This window comes from Emiliania huxleyi, assembly GCF_000372725.1.
Source record: "Emiliania huxleyi CCMP1516 unplaced genomic scaffold EMIHUscaffold_11, whole genome shotgun sequence".
Lineage (NCBI taxonomy): Eukaryota > Haptophyta > Isochrysidales > Noelaerhabdaceae > Emiliania > Emiliania huxleyi.
Window position 1 is genome coordinate 540,413 of NW_005201792.1, and position 15,785 is coordinate 556,197.

General features: G+C 65.2%; 4 protein-coding genes across 4 annotated transcripts; 3 read left to right on the top strand and 1 right to left on the bottom strand.

The window, feature by feature from the left end:
- Window positions 1-407: 407 nt before the first annotated feature.
- Window positions 408-938, top strand: EMIHUDRAFT_200046 (hypothetical protein; the record flags this gene model as incomplete). Its single annotated transcript, XM_005791914.1, has 1 exon — window positions 408-938. One exon carries the CDS (start codon window positions 408-410, stop codon window positions 936-938), a length of 531 nt encoding a protein of 176 aa, XP_005791971.1.
- Window positions 939-5,016: 4,078 nt separating this feature from the next.
- Window positions 5,017-6,276, top strand: EMIHUDRAFT_62701 (hypothetical protein; the record flags this gene model as incomplete). Its single annotated transcript, XM_005791915.1, has 3 exons — window positions 5,017-5,505; window positions 5,598-5,842; window positions 6,048-6,276. Coding segments are annotated over 3 exons (963 nt in total), but the record flags the coding sequence as incomplete, so codon positions are not given.
- Window positions 6,277-10,403: 4,127 nt separating this feature from the next.
- EMIHUDRAFT_200050 (hypothetical protein) lies at window positions 10,404-13,256 on the bottom strand (the record flags this gene model as incomplete). The annotated part of the gene is made up of 7 exons (XM_005791916.1): window positions 10,404-10,761; window positions 10,835-11,121; window positions 11,232-11,444; window positions 11,644-11,827; window positions 12,343-12,404; window positions 12,569-13,090; window positions 13,203-13,256. 7 exons carry the CDS (start codon window positions 13,254-13,256, stop codon window positions 10,404-10,406), a joined length of 1,680 nt encoding a protein of 559 aa, XP_005791973.1.
- A 594-nt stretch (window positions 13,257-13,850) lies between these two features.
- Window positions 13,851-15,554, top strand: EMIHUDRAFT_97746 (hypothetical protein; the record flags this gene model as incomplete). The annotated part of the gene is made up of 1 exon (XM_005791917.1): window positions 13,851-15,554. One exon carries the CDS (start codon window positions 13,851-13,853, stop codon window positions 15,552-15,554), a length of 1,704 nt encoding a protein of 567 aa, XP_005791974.1.
- Window positions 15,555-15,785: the final 231 nt, after the last annotated feature.

Here is a 15,785-nt window from a genome sequence, read left to right on the forward strand (position 1 = left end):
AGACGTTATTCACAGGCGCGTGGGATGCGTCGGGTGTGCATGGACATTCTTGTCCTGAGAACGAGCAGTAAAAATCTCTCTCAAAACCGATAATGTCAAGCTCAAGGTCAAGAATTAAGCCCGATCGCAGTGCCGAGGAGAGCGCAGGCGAAGAGCCCAGCCAATCAATACAGTGGCGCCCGTGCGAGACCGCAACAGGCCCGGACCGGCGTCCTCTGGTCAGCATCTCGTCTCGACTTGGCCGGACTTTGGGTGCCTCGTCGGCTTTGCGAGCGCTCTCGGCTTCCGTCCCATTCCCGTCATTTCTGTCTTTTTTTGGATTTAAAAAAGAAAAATCGCGACTTCCTTGAGAGCGGCGGCGACCCACCTCGGCTGCCTTGAGCCGCGAACAACTTGAGCCGCGAACAATGGCCTCGAAGTTCCTCGACGGGCTGCTGCACGGGCCGTCCGCGCGGACGGCAGAATACGTCGACACCGCTTCCACCCTACAGACTCCTCTGGACGAGGAGCGGGCAATAAGCACGGTGCAGACGGCGGCGCTGGGAGATCAGCAGCTCGGCGGCGATAAATTGCCTTGGAGCACAGAAACCCTCGCGCAGTACGAGTTCGAGCACTTTTTCGACTTTGAGGTCAGCAAGGCTGTCTTTTTCCTCAGTGTGGTTGCCGTGGCCATCGTGCGGGCCACCTTCACTCCCTTCGGGCGTGTCACGAGCGCTGGCCGGGAGTGGCTCGACCGCGCGACGTTTGCGCTGCGGTGGGTGGCGAGCGCGGATTCGCTGCAGCAGCTTGGTGGGCCGCCTGCCGTCGCGCCAGCCGAGGACTCATGCCAACGGCGAAAAGTCGTCTCAGGCCGCTTCACGCGGTCCTCTTACGAGAGATACTGCCACGCGAATGCATTGAGTCCTGATGCACTCTGCTGGTCGGCGCTGCCCATCTAGCGGGCCATGTTTGTATTTATTTAGCGAGGGCTCAAAGTACACGGCGACTCGCAAAACAGGAGTGCCCAGCAACGCGAACAGGAACGTGGTCGTGGAGAGGGCGAGAGAGACGTCAGACGACACCGCCACTAAAGACTAGTTGCAAATACGCGGGATATACGGGTGCTGTGTCACAATGACCACTTTTGATGTTCTTTTGTCCGTGTTGCTCCCAGCGCTCTCGCCCGCGCTCCCTGAGGCCATGGCTGGTGCTACTCTAGTATGGGGGGCTTCCCATGGCTACCGCGAGAGCGACCCAACTCGTCGACATCGTCCGATGATGGTGCCGCAAAGTCAGCCTTCGGAGGCTATCGTGGGGTCGAGCCGGCAGTAGCCGTGACATGTGGTTCCACCACCCCTCGTAGGCTTTGCCTCTGACCGCCACCGTTCCCAGGCTGCCTAATGGGATGGAAAGGACTTCACGACTAGGGATAAGGGAAAGGAAGGCTCGGCGAGCGTATATAGAAGCGTTCTCGACCTCGTCGTGGCAGCCTGCACGGCAGCGCTGGCAGGCGCGATGAGCGTCGTGCCACCTGACCCGAGACGGGTCGCAGGCGTCGTACCGAGCGCGTCGAGACCGTGTCCTGATGCGCTCTGCACGGGTGAGTCACGTCGGCGTCAAAGAGGACGCGACGTGTGACCTGTCAGAGCTTGATCTCCGACCTCAGCGACGTCGAGTCGCCTTCGGTGGCGACAGCTAGGATGCATCTCCTCCTTCGTTTTTCGCGCTATGGCCCTGGGAAGCTGGCGGCGCACGCAGGCGGACCTTGTGTGTGCCCGGAACGCTTAAAAAGTGGGTGCTCTATGTCACTTTTTTTGAGTAGATAGGTGCCGAGCTGACCGTGACAGCGTTTTTGGTAGTTTTTGGCGGGTTTTCCCGGTCAGACTTTTTGCAACTAGTCTTAAGCGCCGTAAAAAAACGGCCGGAGCACCACCCCACCGCACACTGAGAGTAGTCAGCAGAGAGAGGTACACAGCAAGGTGCATGTACATGTACATGTCACATTCACAGCACACACGCACAAAAGCAGTACGCACAAGCCGCCTCACCCTCTCCTCCGGCCGAGGCCATGCCGACACATTGGATTGGCATTCCCCGCCCCCAACGCCCTGGGCCGATGGCCGAATGCGCGAGCTGTGCTAAGAAAACAAGAGAGATCGCCCCCGGGTGTGCCTCGCGTCTGGGCCCGGCTCGTCGAGCAGAGTGCCCGAGCCCGGCTCGTCCGCCAATACGTCCGACTCGCCAAAGTCGCCCGCGCCTGGCCACATGGCGGCCGCGAGGGAGGCGCTGCGCGTGCGGATCGCCAGAGGCCAATCAGTCTCGTCGAGCAGCTGGGAGCCGTCTGATCGGCCAGGGTCTGCGGCGGTGCCGGGAATAAGGCTGCGCTGGACGTAACACGCTCGGCAGCTCGGCGGCGGGCGCATTTTCCAAGGCGGCGGCGGGCACTCGGAGCAGGCAGGCCCGCTAGGCCGGTCGCGTAAATGATTTGGTGGCGAGGCCTGAGCTCTGCGCGGGCAGTTATCGGTGCCGTCGCCACAGCGCCAGTCGATGGTGGGATCGCCGACTTGCGCCGCGGCGCCGACAACGAGCGCTGCGAGGCACGCCATGTGTCAATGCCCGGATAGATCGTCCTTCCCCCCACGATTGTTTCGGTGAATGAAATGGCGCACCTCCTTGAAATAGGGCGTGCTTTGATGGCGCTTAGGTCGAGATCGGCCGAGACGCGCGGAAACAGCACTGGGCGCTCCGAGGCCCGCCAGCAGTCTGCGGAGTCGTCAGACTACTAACTACTAACTAGGGAAGGAGGAGAAACAAACGGTTTGAACTCCCCCCCCCCCTCTCTCTCAGAGAGAGGGAGACACACACACACACACACACAACAACAACAACAACAAACACACACACACACACACACACACACACACACCAGAGAGGAGAGAGAGAGAGAGAGAGAGAGAGAGAGAGAGAGAGAGAGAGAGAGAGAGAGAGAGAGAGAGAGAGAGAGGCCAGAGAGCAAACCCCGGCACTCTCTCATTCTCTCTTCACGCAAAACACATTCTCTCCGTTCACCCAATCAAACTCTGGGCCGGCGCGGGGGGCCCAGAGGGTGTCCATGCGGGGGGGAGATGGGGTCCCATGGCCCGCCGCAGGCGCCGATTTTTGGGCGATTTTTTCTTTTTCTAGATTTTTTACTTGTTTTCATGGGAATTCGGCGAACTTGCGGCCATGCTATCACGCCTTGCGACATCCTTTCGGCGCTGCTGACCGTGCCATGCTGCACAATTGATCACCTGCATAGCTCGCGGCCTTAGTATCAAGCATTCCGTTACGACCTGATCGTACGGCCAGTAGGAAGGTGTCCTTCCATCGTGTGCACGCTTCTGGCGCAATGCGCGTCGCCTTGGACGTGGCTGCTGGCACTCTCGAGGCTATGCCTACACAGCCTCGCGCGCGCATGGGCAGTCAAGAGGGACCATGCACCTTCTCACGACAGCGCCGGTGCCTCTCTCTTGGACCGGCCAACTTGGTGGTCTAGTGTCACCAATGTGGGACCAGTGCGGCATCGCGCCATCGACAGCTCTGAACTGCGCCTCACCACTGACCGGGAGAAGGCCGCCAAGTGGGCCAGCACAGGTCGCACATTGTGGCAGCAGTCAGCAGTGCATGTCTGATAGCTAGAGCAGCGGCGTCAGGGTCGCAGGGTCGAATCGTGTCAAGCCTCTTGCCCGGCCGGCCGCGTGCAGACGTCGGCCTGTCTGCTGTCTGGAGTGATCTGTCGGCGGTCAGTACGACCGATCAGGTCGGAGTTTTCTGATGATTGGAGGGTCTATCTGTATGTACTCCTCGAGATCTCTCCAAATCTGCCCTCTACTTAACCGTACTTAATCGGGAAGTCGGTGCTAATAGAGACTAATAGAGCCGGAGCCCCGTTTCCGCACTGCGGCGCGGCGCACGGTGCCTCCGGGGGCCCCCGCGCCCCCCCAGAGCAATCATACAAAACAAATCTGCCAATCAATAGCAAACAAACAAATAACGGCTTGGTGGGCAAAGAAAGAATTTTACAAGAAAGCTCCGTCGCACGACACTGGGCACGGGACTGGCAGGCGCGCACTGGCACTAACACAGGTACAGGTACCGACTACGCTCTACGGGAGCCGAGAAAGAAAGAACGAGAAACAGACAACCCAAGGGAGGGCTGGGAGGACGGAAAAACAGGGATTTTAAGGAGAAGAGTGTGGTGCTAGCCGTCGCCCACTCTTGGGCGTCTGCCTCTTCCTATCTCTCTCTCTCCGTGCAGTCTCAAGGCAGTCTCTCTCGCTCGGCTTCTTTGATTCTCTCGGCGCGGCGAGGGTCCTGATGCCTATGGGCTTCAGATCTCTCAGTTAGGCGAGTGGGTCTGCGACGCTTGCCTGGAGGGCTTCTTGGGGGGTGGCTTCGGCGACTACTCGGAGCTGCGCAGCGGCAACGTTGCGCCGTATTCGAGTAACCCCTGGATAGGTCGCTCGCGCGACCTCTCCTGGATGCGCAAGGGGCCCATAGGGGTCACGCGAAGGGAGGCGCTGTTAGCGGCGGGGGAGGCGGAGGCGGCCGCGCGGGCGGCGGAGAAGGCGGCGCGGGCGGCGGGGGGGGGGGGGGAGGGCGGCGGCCGCGGGCGGCAGTCCCGCGAGGCACGCCGGCGGAAGGGTTCGTCTTCCCGGGGCGGGGTGCGCACTGCGCGCCGCGAGGATGTAGGATGAGGAGCCTGAGCCAGGGGAGGGTTGGGAAGGGGGGGCGAGGCCGGAGGTGTGAAGGCCTCTTCGACGGCCCATAAGGGGCCGTTGTCTGCTGTGCCTTTTGTGGTGCTAGTTCGTGCCAGTCTGCTGTGAGAGGGGCTTGTATTCGTAGAATTCTCACCAGCACTCCCCATTTGACCGGACGCGTCGGATCGGACACACAAGCAAGCCCAAGCCCACAGCCCACAGCCCCGCGACAGCGCGCCGCTTTGTGCTTGTGCCAACGCCCTCCGTCCCAGAGATGGGCCGAGGTAGCAACCCGCAGATGGGCGAGACCTCCATCAGCGTCGTCGCTCGCTTCCGCCCCGCGCGGCCTGGCGCCTCGGTTGACGGCGACGTTCGCTTTGGGGACGATGGGCTGTCCGTGGAGACGGCGGCGAGCAGCCACACCTTTGACGGCGTGCTACCGCCGCACGCGTCGCAAGAGGAGACGTACGCGCAGGTCTCTCCCATCGTGGAGGCGGTGCTGCAGGGGTACAACGGCACGGTGCTCGCGTATGGGCAGACCGGCTCTGGCAAGACGCACAGCGTGACTGGCACTGCGCGAGACCCCGGCATCCTGCAACGCGCGGTGCGGCACATATTTGAGTGGATCCGGTCCGACGCGGGCGCCGCGACGCACCGGCTCACCTGCTCCTACCTCGAGATCTACAAGGAGAATGTGCGCGACCTGCTCGAGCCGTCGGACGCTTCCCTCTCTGTGAGGGAATCGGGCAAGCGCGGCGTCTTCGTGGACGGGCTGAGCCAGGCGCAGGTGACGAAGGAGGAGGAGGCGCCGCGCTTGGCCGGCGGCAGGCCGCGCCGCCGCCTCTCCGCCCCCGAGCCCCTCCCGCCCCTTTTCCGCAGGTGCTTCGCTGCCTCGAGACCGGCGGATCGAGCCGGAGGGTTGGCGCCACGCAGATGAACGCGCAGTCCTCGCGCTCGCACGCGCTGCTCACGCTCACGCTTGAGCGGAAGGGCGCGGACGGCTCGGTGCGGGTGTCGCGGCTCAACGTGGCCGATCTCGCCGGCTCCGAGAAGGTTAGCCGGACGGGCGCGGCGGGCGAGCCTTCTCGAGGAGAGGGCAGAGGTGCGGCTGGGCGGGAGCTGGCGTGAGCCTTCTCGGAAGTGTCCTCCAGGCGAGACGCTGGAGGAGGCCAAGGGCATCAACGCGTCGCTCTCGGCTCCGCCGCCTCCCTCCGCCCTCCCCGCCGCAGCCGCGCCTGCCTGAGGTCTGGCTTGCAACTCCCAGGCGCTCTCGATGGTCATCTCCGCCCTCGCCGACGGGAAGGCGCACTCGCCGAGCCTGTGATTGAGACCGTTGGTGAGGAATCACTCTGAACTTGCTGGCGAAAAGGCGCACGTCCCGTACCGCAACTCGAAGCTGACGCGCATCCTGCAAGAGTCGCTCGGAGGCAACTCCAAGACGCTGCTGCTCGTCGCCTGCTCGCCAGAGGAGAGCGACGCCTCCGAGACGCACTCGACGCTGCTCTTCGCCTCGCGCGCAAAGACGATTCAGACCGTCGCCGTGGTCAACACCATCCTCCCGCCCGAGCAGCCGCCCGACCCGCGCCAGACGGAGCTGAGCGAGACCAACGAGCAGCTGCGAGCAGAGCTGGCCGAAGCGCACGCCAAGCTCGCTCAGCTTCGCAGCGACTGCGGCGGTGGCGACTGCGGCGGCGGCGGCGGGGGCTATTCTGGCGGCCGCGGCGGCAGTGGGTCTAGCGACGATTGGGGCGTCGGCGGTGCAGCCGCGCCAGAGTCGCGATATGGGTGGAGTGAAGCGGCGGAGGCGGCGGCGGCGGCGGCGGCAGCCGCAGCGGAGGCGGCGGCGGCAGAAGCTGCGGAGGGCGCGGCGCAACTCGGGCAGCAGCTCGCTGCAGCCGACGCGCGCGCTGATGACTTGCAGCAGCGGCTCGAGGAGAGCGAGCACGACCTTGTGGCGCTGCAGGCTGTCGGGCGGTCGCACGAGGCCGAGGCGGAGGGGCTGCGGGCCGAGGCGGAGGAGCTGCGCGCGCGGCTCGAGGAGGCGATGCGGGCGCGGGCGGGGGAGGAGGGAGAGATGCGGGCGCGGCTGGAGGAGGCGGAGGGGCGGCGCGAGGCCGAGGCGGCGGAGCTGCAGCGCATCCGCGGCGAGCTTCAGCGGCTCCGCCGGCCGAGGAGGGTGGCGCCCGGCCGCGGGTCTTTGCACGGCGACGTGGCCGCCGCGCTGAGAGAGCTCGAGGAGGAGGCGGACACGGCGCGGCGCAGGGGCGGGAGGGACGACGCCTTGCAGAGCACCGTCGCGGAGCTCCGGCTGCAGCTGAGCGAGCAGCGGAGGCGGGCCTTGCCGCCGCCGGGGGGGGAGGGGAGGGACGGGACGGGATCACGCGCGTGCCCGCAAGTGGCCGTGCCCGCCCGCAGCGGTTCGTCAGGGCCCAAAAACAAGGGCGATGCGGACGCTGACACCCCCTCCCCTTCACCCTTTGCAGGTGGGCGGCGGCCGAGGTGGCGGAGCTGCGCAGGCAGCTCAAGCAGCCCGTTCCGGCGGCCCCGCACCCCACGCCGAGGCACGTGCGGACAGCGCCCGTCGAAGCGCAGCCAGAGGCGCCGCTCACGACGCCCCCTCGCCGCCGCCACTCATGGTGGTGGAGGCTATTCATTCGAGCTCGCCGGTGCCCCGAGCCCGACAGCAGCGCCACCGGCGCAGTCGCCTCGCCCCCGAGCGATATGCGGACGAGCTCGAGGGCGCTGTCGGGGTTCGTGTGAAAGCTGCACGACCTGAAGCGGGAAGCGCGCGTTCAGGAGCGCTGTGTGGGTTTTGTTACATCCCAAGGCTTATGATCCGATCTGTGACGCGTGGATATCGAGCGCGCAAAAAAACGCTCCGGCCGGCCTCTCTCAGCTCTCTGTCTCTCGTGACTCGTCTAGAGCTGTCAAACGTTAAGAGCTGAACAGTGTTGCTAGTGTTAACAGTAACAACAGAACAACAGTGGGGCTCCCCAACAACAGTAGCTAACGTTAGGCCAGCTGAACAACAATAAGGAAGGCCTGGCAGTGACCCACGACGATCTCCAGCGTCCAGTGCGGGTAATACCCGAAAATACCTGGAAACCCCCAGGTATTTTCGGGTTTTACCCGGGTTTTTGGCATTTTCTGCTTGCTGACCACTGAACAACAGTAACAACAGTAACAAACAGTAACAGCTTGGGCTGGGGAGAACACTTGAACAACGTTGAGGATTTTCAGCCAACAATAGTGCAACTGTTAGGCCCAAAGTTAACGTTTGACAGCTCTAGACTCGTCAGCACTCCGCGCGCGTGCGTCGACCGTCGTGCGTCGAGGTACTGAGGAGCCGTCGTACGTACGAGGAGCCGTCGAGCGCACGCCCGTGCCCCGCCCCCGTGAGCCGTGAGCCGTGTACGGGGGGAAGGACCGTGAGTTGACGGAAATCGGAGGACGCGACCCACTTCGTCGCCACAGACGGTCCCGCGCCTCGCCGCTATGACGGGGACACACCCCGCACCGTCCGCTGTGTCCCCGTCTTTGTCCGGAGTGAAAAGTCCAACGCGCTCGTCGGTGACGGCTTCCTCCAACCTGCGCCGCGCTCGGCGAACCTCGACAGCGCCCTTGGTGGCATGCAGCTCTTTGCGCCTGGAAGCCTGGAGTGAAGCTCCTCTGCTGCTCACACACTCTGCACAGTTGACACAGCCTACTGTGCGGCTGCCACAGCTGTGACAGCGATGGGCTCGCCCTCACTGGCCCTCAGTCACTTGTGCTGCGGCTTGTGTGAGCAACACTGCTCGGCGACTGCCGGCACGCTGTGTGTGAGACCATGGGTGGGTGTGAGGTAAAACCACGCTACCAGCCTACCAGCGCTTGGTCACATCAGCCCTGAGGTCAGATTCTTCTCCTCTGTTGATGGTAACACTTGTCTACTCGCTGGAGCCGAGCAGGAGGGCCTGTGAGCAAAGTCGGCGGGGGGGGCGGCGGGGGGGGGGGAGGGGGGGGCGTCGCGGGGGAGCGGGGGAGGAAGAGGGGGAGGGACCCGATTGAGGAGGAGGCGGTGGGTGTGGAAGGTGGGGAGGAGGGGGGCGTGTTTGGGGAGATGGGGGATCGGGGGGGGCGGGCGGAGGAGGTGGGCGCCTCGAGTGAGGCGGGGGATGGGGGCGGGCGGCGACACCCGAGGAACAAGCGCAGGCGCGCGAAACCGCGTCGGGCGAGGGAGTATGACCGGGCCCGAGGATAGCATGGTACCGAGTAGCGTGGGGAGCGTGCTTTGCGTGTGTAGTACGTCTGCGAGTTGCTACTTTACCTTCTCCAACCGGCTAAAAGCCTGCCCGTCGCCCCCCCCCCCCCCGCCCCAGGGAGAGAACGACGAGGGTGGGACGACCGCGAGGTGGCATGAAGGTTGCAGCGAGAATCGGCGAGAGACTGCGAAGAGAGATAGGAAGAGGCAGACTCCCTAGGGTGGGCGACGGATAGCGCACCACACACCTCTCCTTAAAATCCCTGTGTGGTGGCGGCGTGCCGTCCTCCCATCCCTCCCTTGGTTGTCTGTTTTCTTTCTTTTTTCGCTGCCTAGAAAGCAACCCAATGCGCGAGGACCGGTTGCGGAATTCTTTATTCCGTGCCTAGTGTCGTGCGAGGGAGTTCTTGTAACATTCTTTATTCCAACGTAAAATTCTTTTTTTCAACCTGGTTCGCTTCGGCTCCTCTCCTGGACCAAGTCTCGCCACTGCTCTCGCACCTCACTCCCACCCATGCTCGACGCATCCAACCTCGGAGACCTCGCGGCGGAGGACTGGCAGTGGCCCGAGGAGGGCGCGCAGCGCTCGGCCTACTATGCTCCCAACCGCGTCGAGACGCAGGAGCCGCCGGCGCCCAAGCCAGAGCCCAAGCTGCTGAAGCGGGGGAGCGCCGCGCCGGCGGCGTCGAGCGAGGCCGCAGCGGTCGGCGCCGCGGGCGGAGCCGCGCCGGCGCAGCGCACGGTCCACATCTCGGACTATGCGTGGGCTGACGACGGTCTGCACGTCAAGGTGTACCTGAGCGTGCCTGGCGTGCGGCGTGAGGCAGTCCAGTGTGAATTTCGCGACGACGCGGTCGACTTTGCAGCCGAGGGCCTGCCCGACGGCACGAGGCGGGTGCTCGCGCTCCGCCGACTCTACGACCACATCCACCCTCCCGGCTGCTCGTGCAAGGTGCTCGAGTCCAAGGGCAAGGTTGTGCTCGCCCTCGCCAAGCCGCCGCGCAGCACCACCTTTGACGCGGTCAAGGATTGGCGGACGCTCACGCTGGCCTGCGGCGCCGAGCGCATAGACGTCGCCGACCCGTTCGCCTCCCACCAGCAGAAGAGCTTTGACGGGATGATGGCGGGTCTGCCGCCACTGCCAGCCAAGTCTGCGGCGAGGCCGCACTGACGGCTCGGCGAGGACTATACAGCACAAGAGATATCAACTGATTTTGGTGACTGGTCGTTTAAAATGACGTTTCTCACACAAATCTGCAGCTCACTCTAGGCCCCGGGGGACTGGGCGCGAGAGATCGATGTACATACACAGCTACGCGGGCCCCGCGCTTTACGTTGCGCGCGCCCCGCGCGCGCACGAACAGTGCGACAACGTCAAAGAGGAGAGCTAGCCCAACCCGCAAAAGACACAGCGCAAATGAGATACATAGTACATCCAAAGCCAATCATTCGGCTTTGGGCTTGCCGTCCGCGTCGACAGGCGCGGTGCTCCCCGGCGCCTGGGGTGGCGCAGGCAGCGCCTCGCTGCCCTCCTCCTCGCCCACCTGCCCAAACTCGTTCGCGCGGCGCGAGTCGACCCCGTACGCCCAACGCTGGTAGAGGTAGACGACGAAGATGAGGTCGTCGCGCAGGCAGGAGAGGCGGTGCATGGTTGGCATGGTGATGACGAAGGCGAAGAGGTCGTCGACGAAGGTGTTGAGCGCCTTGTACATGAAGGTCTTCCACGGCATGTGCGCGGTCGACTTGAGCCGGTAGTTGATGAAGAGCTGCGGCGTCATCTTGATGAAGCCAAACGAGTACACGCTGTGCGACAAGCGGAGGGATCGCCAAGCGGCGGCGGGGCGGGGGGCGGGGCGGGCGGCGGGCCCTCCCTCACCAGCCGACCACGGCGCGCAGCAGCCACGAGTACCAAGACTTGTGCTCGTCGTAAAGCAGCGAGTAGGACGCGTAGCCGACCGCCAGCGGCGCGATCACGCGGCCGAGGTACGCCATCGCCTCCTCGTCGTGCGCCTTTGTGTCGGAGAGCACGTACGAGTCGGCCGCCGTGAGCTGCAGCCGCGGCCGCCACGACCCGGCTGGCCAGCGCAGTGCGACCGACTTGACGATCTTGCGCAGCTTCCAGGCCTCGATGAGCAGGCCGACGCCGTTGGAGAGGAGGATGACCTAGGCGAGCCTCGCCGAGGTGAGCCGAGGCCGAGGCTGCACCGCCGTGGGGTGGCGAGGAGGAGGCTGGCCCAGGAGGTGTCCGAGTCGAGGAGGTAGAGGAAGATGACGGCCTGGATGAAGAGGTTGAGGAGCAGCGAGTTGAGGGAGATGCCCTTCATCGACTTGTTGTCGCGCCAGAACTGGACGTCGTTCTTGAAGGCGAGGAAGTCGAAGAGGCTGTGCAGCAGCGAGACAGCCATCGTCAGGCCGAGCAGCCACGGGTTGGTCTCGAGCAGCATCCTGCGCATCTCCTCCACCATCTCGTCGCCGTGCACCGCCGCCTGCGCCGCGAGGGGCCGCGTCATCCACCTCCGCTGCGTCTCGGCTCAGCCTAGGGCGACGTCTCCGCTGTGCATCTGGGCCCGCATCTGGGTCCGCATCTCGGCTGCGTCTCGGCTGCGTCTCGGCCTGCATCTCGAGGGATTGTGTCATCTGCATGCCGAGCTGCCACTTGACCAGACTCGTCGGCGCGAGACTCACGGTGAGGTTGAGGTACCCGGTGGAGGCGTTGAGGCGAGGCATGCCGCTGCGCAGGCTCCACAGCTCGTTGACGTACAGCGGCGGCGTGTAGGCGCCCGTCGCAGGCTCGACGCGCAGGGCGTGCCGCATCTGTGGCGGGATGCCGTTCGGCGGGAAGGAGGTGAAGTCCGAGAGGAGGTCGAGCCTACGGCGCGTGTCGCGGGCGTGTGTCGTCGACGTGTCGTGGACAGATCCCTCGAGCGGGAGAGGTGGAGGGCGAGCCGGACGGCGCCACCCGCCCAGTGAGGAAAGACGTCGAACTCGCCCGTGCCGGTGCTGTGCAGCGTCCGCATCACGTCGAGCAGCGACGAATCCGCGCCGCCACCGCCCCCTCCGCCGCCGCCAGACGCTGCCTCGCCGCCGCCGCTCCCTCCCAGCGCGACCTCGCGGCCCGCCGAGCCGCCGCCGCCGCCCTCCGCAGGCGCAGCCTCGTGGTCCGGCGCAGCCTCGTGGTCCGGCGCAGCCCGGTGGTCCGGCGCAGCCTCGTGGTCCGGCGCAGCCCGGTGGTCCGGCGCAGCCTCGTGGTCTGGCGCAGCCTCGTGGTCTGGCGCGGGGTCCGCAGACGTGCTGGGAAGGGCGTGTCCGCCTGGTGGGTTGCCCTCACCACCGCCGGCCCCGTCACCGCCCTCGACCTCCCCGCCGCCCGCCTCCTCGCCCGACAGCAGCCTCTTGGTGCTCGACTTCCTGCGCACCTTTTGCTGCCGCACCAGAGGGACGTGCGCCTGCGGGAGAGGCAGGCGCGCGGGGGCGTGGGCGAGGGCCAGGGGGAGAGGCAGCGAGGGCCAGGCGGGAGCGAGGGCGGGAGCGAGCGAGCCAGGCGGCGAGGGCGGCGGCGAGGGCGGCGGAGGTGGGGGCAGAGGGCGAGGGCGGGATGCGCCTCCGTCACAGCGGCAGCAGCCGGGACGGTTGCGATCCCCGGCGGCGGGACGACCGACACGTAGGCGTGGAGCCAGAGCTGCGAGCGGTTGGCTCTCAGCTCGTCTGTTGGCTCGAGCGTCAAGCTCACCGTGTGGCTGCAGTCCGCCTCGTCTGCGGCGCCGTAGACGAGGCCCTCGGCGGTGGCGACTAGCCCGCGGGACGCAGCGGCCGCGTCTGTGGCGGGGACGACCGCCGCGCCTCCGGCGGACGGATCCAGGTGCGGCCGCTCAAAGTGTGCGCCGTCCGAGAGGTAGAGCTGCAGGGCGAGCTTCGATCCGCGAGGCCACGCGTTGACGTGCGGCGGCCTGGTCACGCGCTGCACCTCTCCGGCTTCGGCCGGTGCCGCCTGCGCCTGTGCCTGCTTCGCCTTTAGTCTCGCCGGCTTGAGGATGAAGTTGTTGACGCAGTAAAAGACGCAGGCGTAACAAAAGACGAAGCGAAAGATCTGATGCAAGGCGCCCGACACAGCCATCGGGCTGCCTGGTACGTGCTACGACTGTCTGGTCCCGCGCTACGACGGTCTGCCGAGCCGCCACGCGGCTGCCCGACTCGCACCGCTGCGGTCTTCGGCGTCCCTCGGCTCGAGCCCCACACAGCGACACCGTGCTGGCCGCGAACAGGCCAATCGATTTTTTTTCAGTATTTTCGGCGGACATTCCCGTAGGAGGACTCTGCTGACAGGGTTTGCGATGAGGAGCGACCCGAAGGGTTTCTCGGAGGTTAGTTTTCAACGCCGAGAAGAAGTCTCATGGATCTTGTTTTGTGTGCGCTTTCTCTTGTCTCGAGCTCTCGACGAGAAGGCAAAAAGAAAGAAAGAAAACAGACAACCCAAGGGAGGGATGGGAGGACGGCAGAAAGAAAGACAGAAAACGGACAACCCAAGGGAGGGATGGGAGGACGGCACGCCGCCACTTCCCGTTTTTTAGGAAGTCACGCTTTCTTTGTACTCTCGTGAGGCTGTGAAAGCACGCCCAAATTAGCGGATTTGGGTACTTGCCCCCGAAGGCAAGTGCGTCTGCACCGCTCAATAAGAGGGCTCCCGCGGCGATCAACACCACAACTCCTTTTCTAAAAAAATCGAGCACAATTGCGTTACATGGGCATGGCCGGGGTTTCTGCACCGAACGATCTTACTTTCGGTCTATCGAAAGTGTTGCGCCATAAAGTACTTTCTTTGCCGCCGCCGAGTTCTTTTGTTTATATTCTTTGCCGCCGCAAGGCCGCTTTCGTGCGCTGGTTAGGGCATCACGATGAAGCGCCCGCGCCCGGTTGCCGTATCAGACGAGTCGTTCTCCGCGTACCTCGCGCACCTTTCGGCCCTCGTCAGCATACGGACGGTCACCAGCGACGCCCACGCCACCGCGGCAGGCATCGAGCACTGTCGAAAGGCCCTTGTTGCTCTGCTCGAGCCGTTCGGCTGGCGCGTGAGCACCGATGTGGAGGGCAACCTTCGGTGCGAGCCGCGGTCGGACGCCATCGACCCTTCGCGGCCGCTGCTCTGGCTGTGCGCTCACATCGACACTGTGGACGCAGATCCGGTCGACTTTGGCGGCCACGACCCATTTTCCTGCCGGGAGACGCAGTCGCACCTGGTGGGACGTGGCACAAACGACTGCAAGGCGGGCGTCGCGTTCATGCTCTGGTACGCCGAGCAGCTGGCGGCCGGGGCCCTTCCGGCATTCAACGGCGGCTTCTTGGTGACGCGCTACGAGGAGGCCGGCTCACACCAGCCGCGCTCGGCGACCGCGTTTGCTCGGTCCCTCGCGTCTGGCGAGCTTCAGCTGGCCGAGGCTCCCCACAAGACGTTCTTCATGATCCTGGAGAACACGGTCAGGCTACGCCCGGCTGGCGCGGCTGAGATAGGCGTCTACGATCGCGAGAGGCATTCCGTGTCGCTCCGGTGCAAGGGCGGGCTCGCGGCGCTGGGGTCTGCGCTGCTCGCGCTGGAGGACCATGTGGAGTGGAAGACGGTGAGCATCTGGCCGACGAACGTCTCGGAGGACGCCGCGCTCGGGGCGTTCGGGCTGGCCGGCTCGGCGCTCAGGGTGCTAGCGCAGGAGGGCGGACACTCGTGCACAGTGCGGAACGCAGACAACCACGTCTGGAGGCAGCTCGTGCGCGCCGCCGTCGGAGGAGGGAGTGCAGGCGACGGCGACAACGGGGCCGGCGCGGCGCTGCCCGTGTCGACGGTGCTCGCTTGGTCTTCGTCGCTCACGGACGGCGGGGCCGGCGGGAGCGATGCGGCGCCGGGACTGCTGTGGAGCGGCAGCGAGGCCCAGCCGACGCGCGTGAGCTCCAGGGTCGCCGTCCTTCCTCGGGAGGCCGTGGCGGAGGCCGTGGTGCGCAGCGTGGCTGATCGCGCGGGAGGCGGTAGAGGGCGCGAGGATCGAGCGGCGACGGAGGGCTGCAAGCCACCGAGCCTCGCTGCGCAGCTGAGTGCGGCGGCGTTGGGCGGAGACGTCGAGCACACACTGCTCCTCAATTACCGCGGCCTCCGCCCACTGCGCGAGGTGCGCGCCCAGATCGCGCAGCTGGAGGCCGCGCTCCCGTCGGCCGTGCACCTGGTCGGCGACGACCTCGAGGGCGGTGCGGGCGCCCAGCAGGCGTGTTTCGTCGCGAGCTCCTCTCTGCCACGTGTCCTCGAGGCTGCCATCGACGGCATCAACGACGGTGCCGCCAACGAGGGCACCCTCACGCTCAAGTACGAGCCCAACCCCGGCCGCTCAGACGCGTCGCACTTGTGGCGCGGTCTGCCGGAGGAGCTGCGGGGCGAGCGCGTCGTCCCCTTCACGTGTGGGCCGGGCCACCGCTCGCACCGCGACGCGGAGGGCACCATGCGCAAGACGCACGGGCCCAACGAGGGGTTCCACAAGGCGGCGGGTCGGCAGGTGTTGCCCTTCTTTGTCGCGGCCGTCGCCGCGTTTGCCTTACCCGATCACAAGTATGATATGTGATATCCAACCTGATTTGCTAGGACCGTGGTCCGTGGACTGGAATATATGAGTCGAGCTCGTCGCTTTTCCCCGATTCCCCCTCACAGCCTTGAGGGGCTGAGCCTCGCTGTCCGCAGGATGAGCTTCAGCCTGTCTCAGGACACACGTCGCGGGGGTCTCACGGGAGGAAAGGAACAAGTGTCTCACCGACTCGTGTTGTGCACAGGGCGTGAGCTTCGTATATGGTTGCTT